The 15,353-nt window shown below is 39.1% G+C and overlaps 1 protein-coding gene across 1 annotated transcript in view; it reads right to left on the reverse strand.

Annotated features, from left to right (window-relative positions):
* Positions 1 to 15,353, reverse strand: part of ninl (ninein-like) — a 111,917-nt gene that overhangs the window by 1,373 nt on the left and 95,191 nt on the right. The window contains exons 21-23 of the mRNA XM_078556642.1: positions 8,310 to 8,456; positions 3,461 to 3,673; positions 783 to 896 (exon numbers count right to left, since the gene is read on the reverse strand). Coding sequence (XP_078412768.1) covers positions 783 to 896; positions 3,461 to 3,673; positions 8,310 to 8,456 — 474 coding nt within the window. The remainder of the gene's footprint in view (positions 1 to 782; positions 897 to 3,460; positions 3,674 to 8,309; positions 8,457 to 15,353) is intronic.

Raw genomic sequence — 15,353 nt, forward strand, 5'->3', positions numbered from 1 at the left:
GCAGGCAAAAAAAAGACAAATTAATTCCTTACAATCAAATACTTGCATTTATGCAGCACTTTTAACATTGTAAAATGTCCTAAGCTGCTTCATGGGAGCTGTTATCAGACAAAATTTGACACTGAGCTCCATAAGTCAATATTAGGTGAGTAAAAGCTTAATTATTAAAGTGGTAGTTTTTAAATAATGTCTTAAAGGAAGAGAAATTTCAGGAGGAAATTCCAACGCTTGGACCCCTGGCAGCTGAAGGCATAATCACCAATAGTGGAGCAATAAAATTCTGGGGTGTGCAAAAGGGATTGGGGGAAGCACAGAAGGCTGTTGGGCTGGAGGAGGTTACGGAGCTAGGGAGGGATGAGCTCAAAGGAATTTGATAATGTAGGTCAGCAATCCTTAATGATTAGTGCACTTATCACAATTACAATCCACACACCACCCAAACAAACACCTGAGTTTATTACAGCAGTGTCATTACAATAGTTTTGAGAAATAAGTGTACCCAGATGAGAAACACTCAAAGGATTGCAACTCACCGCCTCAATGAGAAACCTCTTTGTAAAGCTACACCAAAGCCAAGAACATTGTCATAAGGTGAAGAAGCTTATTTTAGCCTGCCACATCTAAAATAATTGAAAGCGTACAAGTCTGATACACACTGCATAGGAATGCAAATGCTTTACCTTAGTAGTCTATTTCTGTTCACGTCCCCAGAGATCTAAGACAGTAGCTTATGACTGCCATAACATTGTTTTTTGTTAACCCTGTACACTACAATTATTTACCTGTTCTTTGAGCTGGTTCACCTTATCTTGAAGCATCATTCGTACATTCTTCAGTTTCTGTTCAACTTCCTCCATCCTTTCCTCCATTCGCTTTAGAAGTCTCTTGTGCTCCTCCTAAAATGGAACAGAGTGATTTCTCTTAGTCAAGAGATTGGGCAAAATTGGTACTTAATCATTTTCAAAACTATTACTCTGGAAATTTATATAGGAAATGCAGTTGAACATTGGCATTCTTCGAATCATACAGCACATGAGGAGGCCATTTGACCCATCGTGTCTATGTTGGCTTTTTGAAAGAGGTATCCAATTCCCTTTTTGAAAATAACAATCTGCTTCCAACCCAAGTTCAGGAATTGCATTCCAGATTGCTGCATAAAAACAAACTCTCATCTCCCCTCTATCTTTAGACAATTCTCTTAAATCTTGGCCTTTGGTTAACAACCCTCCTGCTATTGGAAACAGTTACTCCCCATCACTCTTATCAAAAGCCTTCATAATTTTGGAACACCTCTTAAATCTCCTTTTAACCCTCTTTGATCTCTCCACATCAATGAAGTTCTTCATCCTTCACGCGACCTACCCAAGAGAAAATGCCAATCCTTAGTTTCATTTCCACACAGCCCAACTGAAAACAGAAAAAGTTGTCCAACAGGCAATGGTGTAATTGATTGACAGACAGCCCAATGAGTCAGACCTGGGGGTACCTTCTAAGAACAGGAAGTGTTGCTTTATATGACAAGGCCTCTTTGCCCCACAGCAAAGCAACTAGGAAATTTATTCCTGGGACTGTGCCATCTGCATCCAACAATAAAACTAGTTACAACAACTTGCATTTTTACTTTAAAAGCAAAATACAATGGATGCTGGAAATCTGAAATAAAAGCAGAAAATGCTGAAAAAAAACTCAGGTCTGATGGCATCTATGGAGAGAGAAACAGATTAACGTAGAGTCCGTATGACTCTTCAGAGCTGAAGAGAAGTAGAAATGTGATGGAATTTATACTGTTTAAGGTGGGGGGGGTAGAAGGTCAGCAACAGGTGGGGGCTAAGGAGAGATTGACAAAGATGTCATGGACACAAGACAAAGGGAGTGATAATGGTAGTGGTAAGGGCTAAAGGAGGTGCTGATGGTATAAAGGTAAGAAAGCAGAATGTGTGAATAGCAGAACAAGAGTCAGCACTCTGAAAGAACAACATGGAACAAGTAACAGATGGCACTTTTGGAGGTGGGGAGGGGGCAGTGGTTGGGGAAGAAGGATAGAAACGGATAAAAACAATTAAAAATATAAATAATAAATGCAAAAAAGGGGTGAGGATAGAGGAGATTTCCAGCATCCATCATATTTTGCATTATTATATTGCCTTTAACATTTAAAAATGTCCCAAAGTGCTTTACAGGAGCATTATCTGACAAAAATGTGCAATTGAGCCACATAGAGAGATTTTGGGACAGGTGAAAGGTAGGTTTTAAGGAGGCAGAAAGACTTGGAGAAGGAATTTCAAGGTTAGGACATAGACCGCTAAAGGTATGACTGCCAGTGGTAAGGCAAAGGAAGTGGGGTATGCAGAGGAGAGCAGAATTGGATAAGTGCAGAAATCACAGGGTTGTTGGGCTGGAAAGGAGGGTTGGCAATGGAGGAATTTAAACACAAGGATGAGAATTTTAAATCTGAGGTGCTGCTGAACTGGGAATCAATGGAGGTCAGCGACCACAGAGGTAATGAGTGAATTTGCACCAAGTTCCATTTACCCATCACCCCTGCTATGTTGCTCATCTGGCTCCTGATCCACTAATGCCTCAGTTTTTTCATCCTCACATTAAAGTCCCTCCATGGTCCTTCTCCCTATCTCTGTAACCTGATCCAGCACTACCACTCTCCAAATTCTGTGCTACTCCAATTCTATCTAGGCCTTGTGCATCTCTGATTTCCTCACTCCACCATTGACAGTTATGCCTTCAGCCATCTCGGATTGAGAATTCCCTCCCAAAACCTATACCTTTCCCATTTCAAGACACTCCTTAAAACCTGGTTCTTTAACTGAGCTTTTGATCACCCCTCGTAATTTCTATTTATTTGGATTGGTGTCAGATGTTGTCTGATTACACTGCTGTGAAGTGCCTTGGGATATATAACTACATTAAAGGCACAAGATAAATGCAAGTTATTGGACCCTAGACAGCTGAGAATGATTCTAATTCCAGCCTACACAAACAGAATGAGGCTTGGAATACTTCTCATTCCTTGATGCTGTTCCAGAGCTACCATTCATTCCCTTGGCCAGTATCCATCAGCTACTGCTGTGCATTCAGCTGTCAAGGTTCGAAAATTTAAGATTCCTTCCCTAAATCTGTCATTTCTTTAAGGAGCTCCTGAACACTGACCTCTTTGACCAAGCTGTTGATTATCTTCCCTAATATCTCCTTCTGCTGTGACATTTACTACATTAACGAGACTATATAAATACAAGCTGTTGTTGGTTAGACTACGGCCAGCAGAGTTTTGGATACAAGTTGTAGCATTTAGTCCCCCTACATAAACCTGAACTCGTACTGAGCATAGAAAACATTTCAAAATTTAACTTAACGGAGATGACCTTTTGAACCATTTAAGGACAGGCAAACCAGGTTCTAACTTGGTTCCAAAAAAAAACTTAGTGGTACAGAATTTGTGCTTTACCTGTTGTTCACACATCAACTGGTTTGCTTCCTGACTGTGGGTATTGAGCTGTTGTTGGAGATGCTGCACTTTCTGCTGTTCTACCGTTAGCTTCAGCTGCAATTGTGCCATCTGATTTTTGGGCACAGTATTGCCAATCTGCTCCTTTAACTGTTGTACTTCATGCAGGCATTGAGACTGGGAGAGCATCAGTCCGGTGTTGGCTTCCAACAACTGGGAGTGAAGAACGCAATAGAGCACTGGTTACTGGAGCAGGGGAGAACTTAGAGGAATTGAAGTGTGGGTTCCGAAACTACCACTTGACTTCTCACAATTAAATGAACAATGTCTTCATTAAATTGTGTTTTCAATTGACGCATTTGTACTCTCTCAACAAAATGAGTTAAATCATATTTGTATGCATTATTCTGGCAGGATATCAATTTGCATTTATATGGTGCCTTTAACATGGTAAAACATCCTAAGGCACTTAATAGGAGTGGTATCAGACAAAAGTTTAACTGAGCCACGAGATATTAGGACCAAAAGTTTAATCAAAGAGGCAGACAGACAGAGAGAACTAGGAAGGGAATGTCTGAGTTAGGGCCTAGACAGCAAAGGTAATCCAGGGTGGCCAAGATGCCAGAATTGGAGGAACACCAATTTCTTTAAAAACACTTAATTGATTGTACTGTAGGAAACACAGCACTCAATTTGCACAGAAGGTCCCACAAATTGCAATAAGATAAATAACTAGGTTTTTCTTTTAGTAATATTGTTTGAGGGATAAATGTTTGCCTGCACACCAGGAAGAATGACCTTGCTCTTTATTGACACAGTGCCGTGGGATGTTTTACTTTCATCTGAGAGGTCAGATGTCCATTTTAATGCCACTTCCGAAAGTACAGGATTCCATGGCTAATGACACTGATCTGTTAGCTTAGATTATGTGCTCATCTGTAGAGTGGGACTTAAACCCACAATGTTTTGACAGAGGTGAGAGAGCTACTCATTGAGCATTAGCTGACACCATAGAGCCCATCTTTTAAATTTATCAAGGGCTCTTGATATGTTTTATGTTAGATTCAAAAACCGATTAAATGTACCAGTGGTGCTAAAGCAACACCTAATCTGATTTTATTTGCTTCTCATAATAAATTAATTTGTAGTTTAGCCTAAAAGCTGTGGACTGGCAACACTGTTTTGCCATCTATCAGAGATCAGAAGCTACTTTTGGTTTGCCACAGTAAATTGCTCTGGATCTCAGAACCAAACTGTAACAAATGGTATGGCAAACTGGAAAATCTTAATCCGATGATACATAATTTGCAATCTTTGGAGTTTCATGAGGAGATCAGATCTCAATGTTGCTATTAGCATAATGTTTCAGTGCACTTCCTCACATGTATCTGGGAATCTGGTGTTTCAGAGGTAAACATGGGAAATGAAGGAGCATTGACTATTTTGTTACAGTAATCAATTGCTACTATCACTTGAAATTTACTTCATGGTTACAAACCTTGAAAGAAGAATGTTCTATTTGCAACAATTTAATACAAAGTACTTCCTATTATGTTCCCTGCATATAATATCTAGAGACTTGTAACCATAATCTAGGCTGCTTATCCCAGTACTGAGGGAGTGCACTGTCAGGTTCCATCTTTTTAGATGAGACGTATAATTGACACGCCATCTGCCTCCTAGGCAGACATAAAAGATCACACAAGCACTATTTTGAAAAAGAGCAAAGGAGTTCTCCCAGGTGTCCTGGCAATATTTATCCTTCTACCAACATCACTATAAAAACATATGACCCGATCATTATCACTTTGCTGTTTGTAGCGCAGAGATCTTGGAGGCTTGTAGCACTGGAGCAAGTTATAGAAATAGGGTGGGAAAAGGCCATAGGGGAATTTTAACGAGGATGAAAGTCTTAAAAATGATCAATTGGCGGGCCAGGAACCAATGTGGATCAGCAAGTGTACAAACGTAACTGCAACATATTTTCCCTGTTAAAAGCAAGGACTAAAACATGTTCAGATCATCAGTATCACTTCTGAAAAAAGGTTCCTTTAATACATTGAGTAGTTGGCTTGGCAATTCCAAATCAAGTGTGCAACGGAGATCAAAGTCAAATTTTAATTGGTTGAGACGGAGAATCTGCATACTGAAATAGAGCCCATCAAGTCAGACATTGAATTCAGTCACAGGAACTGGACAGGTTGCCAGAAGAACAAGGAACTTGTTTGTTGAGAACTATTGTGTCAATGCTACCATCCAAGCACTAGCAAAATGGAAACTAAATTTGTTATTCAACTAATACACTCCCTGTTGTGCAAGAGAAACTAGTAGGATTTGAGCATTATTTTTGTTCCCAATTTTGTGATTTCTGAAATCTAAGATGTTGAATACTTTTTTTTAAAAACAGTAAGCACAAATGAAAATACATACTGGTAACTTGCATCCAATGAGACAGACACACAAACGTGTATTAAATCAACAACATCCTGTATTTATATGCAGTCTTTAGCATGAAAAAACATCCCACAGGAACGTTATCAGACACAAAATGGATGCCAAAGAGGTGGATTTTAAGGAGGACTTTAAAGGAGGAGTGTGTACCTGTTCCCGAGACTCCAACAGGCCAGCTTCCAGGCTTACTTGTTTGTTTTGTAAAGTCTGACATTTCTTTCTCATAGACTCCAATTCAGTTTCCAGGATATGCATTTGGCTGATCTGCCACAATCACATCAACAATATTTCAATAATGTGTGCATAATAATGCACAAGAACATATTGGATATATAGTTCAAAAGAACAATTTAAAATTTACTGTTTCAATTATGTTAGATTTAGCATTATAATAAGATTTTGTCCTTCCAAACTTGAGTTGTGTCAGGCTATTTTTAAATCATAATATACCTTTATATGAACAAATGAAATGAGTGGAGAACTACAGTCATACAAATAAGAAATCGGAGTATAAGCAGAATATCCCACAGAGACCAGCTGTATGATAGACTCAGAGATAAAAACAAAAAGCTACTGCGGATGCTGGAAATCCAAAACAAAAACAGAATTACCTGGAAAAACTCAGCAGGTCTGGCAGCATCGGTGGAGAAGAAAACAGTTGACGTTTCGAGTCCTCATGACCCTTCGGCAGAACTGAAGTATAGTTAGGAGAGAGGTGAAATATAAGCTGGTCTAAGGTGGGGGACAGCATGATGCCACCACCAAACACATCTTCCCTTCACCCTCCCTGGCGGTATTCCGTAGGGATCGTTCCCTCCGGGACACCCTGGTCCACTCCTCCATCACCCCCTACTCCTCAACCCCCACCTATGGCACCTCCCCATGCCCACACAGAAGATGCAACACCTGCCCCTTCACTTCTTCTCTCCTCACCGTCCAAGGGCCCAAACATTCCTTTCAAGTGAAGCAGCATTTCACTTGCATTTCCCCTAACTTAGTCTACTGCATTCGTTGCTCCCAATGCGGTCTCCTCTACATTGGAGAGACCAAACGCAAACTGGGCGACCGCTTTGCAGAACACCTGCGGTCTGTCCGCAAGAAAGACCCAAACCTCCCTGTCGCTTGCCATTTTAACACTCCACCCTGTTCTCTTGCCCACATGTCTGTCCTTGGCTTGCTGCATTGTTCCAGTGAAGCCCAACGCAAACTGGAGGAACAGCACCTCATCTTCCGACTAGGCACATTACAGCCTTCCAGGCTGAATATTGAATTCAACAACTTTAGATCTTAAACTCCCCCTCCCCCCATCCCCACCCCGTTTCTTCCCCCTCCCCTTTTTTTCAATAATTTATATAGATTCTTCTTTTCCCACCTATTTCCATTATTTTTAAATCTAAAACTAAAACTTTGTTAGTCTTTCCATCCCACCCCCACTAGAACTGTACCTTGAGTATCCTGCCATCCATTCTTAATTAGCACTTTTCTTAGATAATATCACCACCTTCAACACCTCTTTGATCCTTTTGTCTGTGACATCTTTTGATTATCTGCTCCTATCACTGCTTGCTTATCCCTACAACCACCCCACCCTCAACTTCTCTCTCCCCCTGCCCCCCACCTTAGACCAGCTTATATTTCACCTCTCTCCTAACTATACTTCAGTTCTGCCGAAGGGTCATGAGGACTCGAAACGTCAACTGTTTTCTTCTCCACCGATGCTGCCAGACCTGCTGAGTTTTTCCAGGTAATTCTGTTTTTGTTTTGTATGATAGACTGTTAGTCCAGCCTATAAAACATCTCACAACATTGCACACTTTATTCCCAATACCCAATCATTTGGCTGATGAAAGTAGAACAAACAAATCTATTTGTGTAGTAGCTATTGGTAACTTTCCATTAACTTATTAGTGTTCCATTTTGAAATGCACACTAGCATTTGCTGCATATTCTACAGTTCAATTTATGTTAAAAACAGCTTGTACCATTCTTTGAGGAATAAAGTATTGTACCAGCCTGACTTGGAAGTAAGGGAAGTTGGTGTATTTTCCTAACTATACATTTCTGGGTGGCTCAGTTTAAAAATAAATGTCAACTCCTCCAGCTGCCTAGCTGACTACAAATTTCCAGTGTAGAGCTGAATGGTTGCTGTATGATTTGAAGTGTTCTAACCTACATTGAAATTTAACTCAATTTAAGCACTAAGCATTTTAACGAAAAAAAAAACATTCCTATGGCACTTTTAATGAACAACTTTGTACCTCCCACAACCACTGACATTTACTCTTACATAAATCTATTTAAAAGTTCCAACTGCAATGATGCTATTATCCAGCAAGTAAAGTTAACTTTACTGCTCAGTACCATTAACAATGCTCCAATTAACAAGCACATACAATACCTTGTCCTTTGCCTCTTGCAACGACTTTGTAACAGATCCCATCTCCTGTGCCAGCGATAAGTTCTCCTGTTGCTGTACTCGGAGTTCAAGCTTCAGATGGTGTCGCTCAGAATGTGCTTGCTCCAAACCCAATTCTTGGTTCTTCACCTGAATTTAGGTCAGTTTTTTGGATTAGAAAACTTATACACTTGATATTTTTTCCCACACAAATAGTTAAACCTTGTTTCACTGCAATCAACAGTGTACATGTGCTTAAAGTTTTGGTGAAGTGCTAGAGAGAAAACTTTTTTTTTTAAAGTTTCCTTGCCAGCTATACAAATACATAAAAAATGTTTTTGGACCAAGTGACTATATCCCAAATTAGCCTTGTCTTTCCCTGCCAAAACACACTGTAGTTAAATTTGTAAATCAACGCGTCATAAGCCTCAAAAGTATATAGGAATTTGTCCAAAGGCTTACTCAGCCCTTTCCTTGACCCAAACCAGATTGCTGGATTTGGCCTGATTTGCATTTGCTCTATTTTGGACAACCTGCATGTTTTTATATAAGTTGGATATTTTCTCTTCCTCTTCTGGAAATGCTGAACGTTTGGTATTCCTTATATGGTAAGACTAAACAGTGAGCGGTGACCATTTATTTTGACTGTGAGGTGTCACGGCCAAATTGGATCCTGCCCATGTAAGACCTCCACATACAAGCACTTCCAACAATGTTCGAGAGAGGGAACGTTGCCTTAGTTTCCCTTACCTAACACAAGAAATTGTACTAATTGAAGCTCCAGAATGGAGATCACAGACCAGGGGCTTAAAATGGAGGTCTTAAGAACACAAGAAAAAGGAGGAGGAGTGGACTATTAATGACCTCTCACAAGCTTGTTCTGCCATTCAATCAGATCATTGTTGACCTTCTACATCAACTCTACATTCCTACATTTAGTATCTCTAGTTCATACGGTGCATCTACTTACTGAGCACATCGAATGTTTAGTTAAATCAGAAGATATTAGACCAGGACAACTGATGAACTGTTTGTACAAAAACCAGAATTACTGAACGATATATAGTTTGTACACTGTATAACTGAATGATATAGAACTTTTACATGGTAATGTTAATACCTTCTCTTTGGCCTCATGCAAGAGTTGTGACAAGGTCTTAGGTTGGATACCTAGACACTGTTTCTCAGTCCTTAGTGCACCTGTCTCTTTAGCCAATTAATCTAGTTCTAATACCTTGTGGTGGGAAGAGAACAAAATGCAAAACATTTTGGGGGAAAAAAAGTGAGGCTCAATGGAAACCCAGAGAACAGAAATATTAGTAAGGAGTTAAGTCAATTAAAATAAGTGGAAAATATAACCAAAGATTTTGGAAACAGAGATGGTAGCCTTGACTTGTCAACTTTGCAAACATGGACATGTGAAAATTTCTATTATGTTGTTGCAGCAAGACATTTTTAAAAAAACATGAAACTTTGAAATTCAACATTTGCTTATAGTGATCCTAATGTCTTACATCAGGTCCTGCACCGCAACAATCTACGGCTAGATTGCAAATAAACTGTTTGAAAGTTGCACCTTAAATTGAAAACAGGTCAGGTGAAAAGAAAATATGGTGCTTTTCATGACCTCATGCATCCCAAAGCTTTATAGCAAATGAATTACATTGGAGCTTAGGTTGCACAGGTTTGAATTTACAGTTTTTTTTAAACAAAACACACATTTCTCATTGAAATGGAATAGTACACTAAGTGGAAACTGACCATTTGCAAGTACAAGGGTGGAACATGGCGACACAAGTTACAGGTCAGCCTTGCTGATTTTGCTGAGACTTTTAAATGTCTGCAAATTGGACCTCATCTTAAAGGCTTCAAACTGATTTGCATAGAATTTACAGCATAGAAATAAGCCATTCATCCCAACATATCTGTGCTAATGTTTATGCTTCACACGAGCCTCCTCCCACCTTACTTCATCTTATCTTATCAGCATATCCTTCTATTCCTTTCTCCTTCATGTGTTTATCTGGATTCCCCTTAAGTGCATCTATGCTATTTCCCTTAACCACTTCATGTGGTCTGTGTTTCACATTCTCACCACTCCCTGAATAAAGTAATTGCCCCCAAATTCCTTATTGATTTAGCAGTGACTATCCTATATTTATGACTGATAGTTTTGCACTCCCTCAAAAGTGGAAACACTTCATCTACATCTACCCTAAAAAAAAAACTTCATAATTTTAACAGTCTCTCAGCTCTATCTGATTTGGCCTTTAAATCTCATTCCATCCTCTGTGTGCTATAGTAAAGTATATTTTATTTGCATACGTGCAAGAAAAGGCCATTTTAAATGACAAAATAGGAAAGCAGTTTCGTCCTCAGTTTCTACTACAGCTGTTAGGGAAATACAATTCAAGAGTGACTATGACTGTTCAGTTACTTTTGTTAATAAAAGTGTTTTGATTACTGGACACATTTAGTACAGATTCTTTCACCAAGCACAGCCTTGCTTTAAAGAGCTTGAACCAGAGAATCAGGGCTGCAGTATGAAAGCAATCAAATGAGGCTTTATGCTGGGAGCACGATATTGCTGAACTCACTCCTCTATGTTATTTGAGAAAATCACTGCAGTGGAGGTAAAGCAAAGAAATGGAAAGGGTTCTAAAAATGGTGAAAGAAATTCTAAATGTTTCTGATGATTAACCCATTTATTTGCAGTGAAACTTGAGCTAAGGCAAATCAATCCTCCATAATTACCATTAATGGCAGTAAGCATAGCCTTTTTAGAATACAAGCAATTAAAATTATAAACAGACATCCACATGCATAAAACATAAGGAGAACCACTCTAAGTGTAATTTGCCCATTCTGTTGCATTGATCCAACCTTTAAAAAAAGTCACAGGAGACTAATTAGTTTCCAATAATTATAATTATTTATTCAATTTGTCCTGTATCCTGAGATTCTCTTTTTTACCTTGTTAACTAACTATGGGTCACATTACAATTGAAGTATTCACGGAACTTTTTCTGCAAAGTGAGGGAGAAAGCAGATAAAATTGGCACTGCCTTTGTTAACCCATGTGTCATTGCCAACTCATAGGTGGCAGTCAAAACTAACCAATTTCTCCCATCTCAAACAATCCACAAGGAGGGAAGGGACAGGAAACAAAACGTCAGGGAAAAGGAAAACTGTAAGGTTATCCCACTGCAATCAGAGAATAGGATACTGAGACTTAGAAGTCATAGCAGTTTCCTTCTATAATGTAAATATATTAAGGAATATCACATCGCATGAAAGGAGTACAATAGTGTCATGGTTATATTACTAAACAAGGAATCCAGAGGGCTGGACTAATGCAAGGCAGCTGAGAATTTGAATCCAGTCTTCTTTTAAAAATGTGGACATGAACGTGAAGCTGTTAGATTGTTGTAAAAAAAGACCACTTTCACCAAGGTCCTTAACCAAAGGAAACCTGCCTTCCTATCCAGTATGGTCTATATGTGACTCCAGTTCTACACAAACTAAGTTGACTGTTAACTACCCTCTTAAACGGTCACTTAGTTGTTTCAAAAGCACTGTGCAAGAGTTGGTCCACTGCGGCTTTCTCAGGCAGCTACGGGTGGGCAATAAATGCAGGCCTTGCCAGTGATGCCTAAATCCCAATAAATATGTTACTATTATTTGGCAGCTACCAATCAGTCCCCTAATCCACAAAAAACATAACTTTCAGATCAGAGAACTGTCTTAATATTTAGAGGAGGAATTATTTCAGGATCACAGATTGTACAGGAATCAAGTATAGCAAATTTTGGTCAAGGACAGTGAAAAATTGATAAGTCTTGTCCTCTGGAATTCTCAGCAGCTTGAGCTAGAAACTCAAACATGGAGATAGGTTTCTGGTTACTAATTAGCCAAAATAAACTCCAACAGGGAAGCTTCTTTAATGGAACACGATCACCATTTCTTTAAACACATTCTTGAAAAACAGGCACTGATCAGGAAAATGAAAAGGCAACAGATAGCAATGTTGCACATTTGTAACCATAAAATTATAAAGCAATTCCTTTTCCTAGACAAATGATTTCCATGTTTCACTTATTATTATTCTTGGGATATTGGGTGTTGCCCATCCCTAGTTGCCCTAAAATGATAATACAACTGAGGAGTAAGCCATTTCAGAGGCTAGTTAACAGTCAACCAAGTTGGTGTGGGACTGGAGCCACAAATAAGCTAGATCAGGTAAATATGGCAGATTTCCTTCAATGAAAGGGCTAATGAATTAAAGAACTAATTGGGTTTTTGTGACAATCCAACAGCTTCATGTCATTTTTACTGATAACCAGGTTTCTACTTCTAGAATTTTAGAATAGAATTCAAATTCTTAACCTGTTGTGATGGGAATTGAACTCGCATCTGTGGACTATTCGACCAGGTCTTTTGTAACATAACTACGATACCACCAACATATTAACAGGCCACATGGGGGCTGAAGGGGGAAGTGGGGTGGGGGGTGAAGGCTGCAAAAACAGAGAAAGGGAAAGTGGACTCAAATTTGTGGCAAAGTGTTGTAATAGGTTAAATAATTGCTCACCTCCTTTAGCTATTAGTATGTCTTATTACATTAAAGGCACAATATAAATGCAAGGAATTACTGTACACATTTACCTGTACAACAGAAACTTAGATTGTTCAGCACTGTCAGAGAACTGGAGGGAAATGGAAGGGTGTATGAGAAAGTGCCAAATTCAGGATTCTCAAATAAAAGTTGGGTTTACTTATTTCACAACATGTATACTGGCCTTGATATAATTTAGTACAGTCAATACATAGTTGGAATGTTTAATTAACCTGTCTTTGCTATGTGCACTTGAAGTACAAAATGGACTGATTGCAAATTGCCAGCCACTTCAAACACAACCCCCACCCACCCCTCCTATGATTTTCTTTTCCATTGATTTCCACAGAAAAGAAAAATAGAACATGGTATAAAACAGGCTACCAATTCACACAAGTCTTTGCGTTACTGGCAAAGACCAATTTCACCCCTTAGAAAGTTTTGGAGCCAGAAAGTCACCAAGTCCCTAGTGAGGAAATTGACATTTTGGGGATGACGGAGGAAGGTAGAGGTGTGGTGGACATTATATCTCCTAAGCATTTCCTTAAAAATAACTCCCCTCTCATCTAGTTCCTACAGACACTCAATTACATAGAAATAAAAACCTCAGAAATTTAGTAGGCAATTCCTAGTATTACAAAGGTGTATTGATGTCAAATATTAAATATCAATTTCACCTGAAGTCACATGGAACTTTTTTAAAAAGGCAGCTTCAGCTGTTTAAACTAAGACATGGTTGCCAAAGATCACCTGAGGTTTGAGATGGCAAGCTGACCAAGTTTCTGGAAGCTTCTAAAAGTGAATTACAATGAACATACTACACCACATCCTCGTGGAACGTCACACCTGCCCTTGTCAGGACTTACCCCAAAACAGCAAGGAGAATAAGGCTTCAGATTTTCTGTCTCCAGAATTACCAAGTAACAAAGGAGAACTCACAAAACTGATTATGCACAAGGGAGGTGCTAAGAACCACCATCGGCCTCAATTGTATGCAGATGGTTTTGACCATAAGAGGTGGAAACTCCTTCATTAAAATAAATAGACTATCTATTGTTTTCCATCAATGGCCAGTCACCACATGACCTAAACTCTTTGATATTTGGAAGTCTTATTGTAAAACCCTGCTGGCTTTGAGGCAATCTAGAGAAGGAACATATAAATGCAGCAAAGCTCCTTGCCTCTCTCTCACTTTCAACTAAAATTAACCCTACCTGCTTATATAAGATTGTGGACACCAGGCAAAGGAATTCTAAAGGAATTCCACCGATCACTGGCCCTCTATCCAGCTCTACCTGTCTCCCCCCACCCTCCCTTAAACCAGCTTAAATTTCACCTCTGTTCTATTTTTACTTAGTTCTGTTGAAGAGTCATACAGACTCAAAACGTTAACTGTGTTCCTCTCCGCAGATGCTGCCAGACCTGCTGAGTTTTTCCAGGTATTTTTGTTTTTGTAAAGGAATTCTAAAGATGACTTCAAATTCCAAAGCAGTGTTTCCAGGAAAAAAAAACCAAGTACTACCATTTTAAGAATTGCCTCAGCCACGAACAACAGCAAAGGGCTCAATCAGTGAACGCTTTATATCTTTGCCTTTTATTGTTGAATCTTAATTTGGCCAAAAGTTAACCTCCTCTACTCTGTAACTTTTATTTTTACGTGTGTGTGTGTGTGTGTGTGTGTTTTGCAACAGTTGGGACTTGTTTACACCTTTTCTGGTATTTTAAAAGCTTTACCTGGGTGGGTTTTTAGCACAATAAAAACTAATCCCTTACCCCTTTAAATTCAATGTAGCCTGTTGAACTAAGCTCATTGTAATCAGCATGCAAATAGTTAAATACACACACTGAATTGGCAAATTTATCCTTATAATTTTTTTTAAAAACCATATTACTATCAACAGAGGAGTGAGAGGAAAGGGGAGAGTCCTTGCACCCGTCCTCAGCTGGTTGTAACACTAGTTTCAGTGTTGGAGAGAGATAAGATGACCATGAGCGAAAGTAAGACCTGTAACCTTCAATGTGCTCAAGGCCACTAAGGACCAGAGGAGCTCAGAAACAGTTCCAGGAATTGTAAAAACAATTCATACAGTAAAACTATTGTAGTCATTTGGTAGTATAGAACTTGAGTATTACTGAAAGAGACATGTCAAAACTTTTCATCTTGCACTCATCAGGACTTTTCGCAAGAATACCAATATGAGGGGAAAACAACAATTTATACTTGGCAAGTGGACTCTGATTGGTAGATGCGTTGCCATGCTAAATAATCCTCAGTGTGCTAAGAATTACGCTGACAACCAATTTAAGATAGTCATTCGGGCTTCCAGTGTAGCACATTTGCACGTACTAGAAGCTACATATATTAATACACAGGGCCTAGTTCTTTGCAGACTGAGAGAACACATACATACATTGCACCTGTTTCAGCTAAA

This window comes from Cetorhinus maximus, chromosome 14, assembly GCF_964194155.1.
Source record: "Cetorhinus maximus chromosome 14, sCetMax3.hap1.1, whole genome shotgun sequence".
Lineage (NCBI taxonomy): Eukaryota > Metazoa > Chordata > Chondrichthyes > Lamniformes > Cetorhinidae > Cetorhinus > Cetorhinus maximus.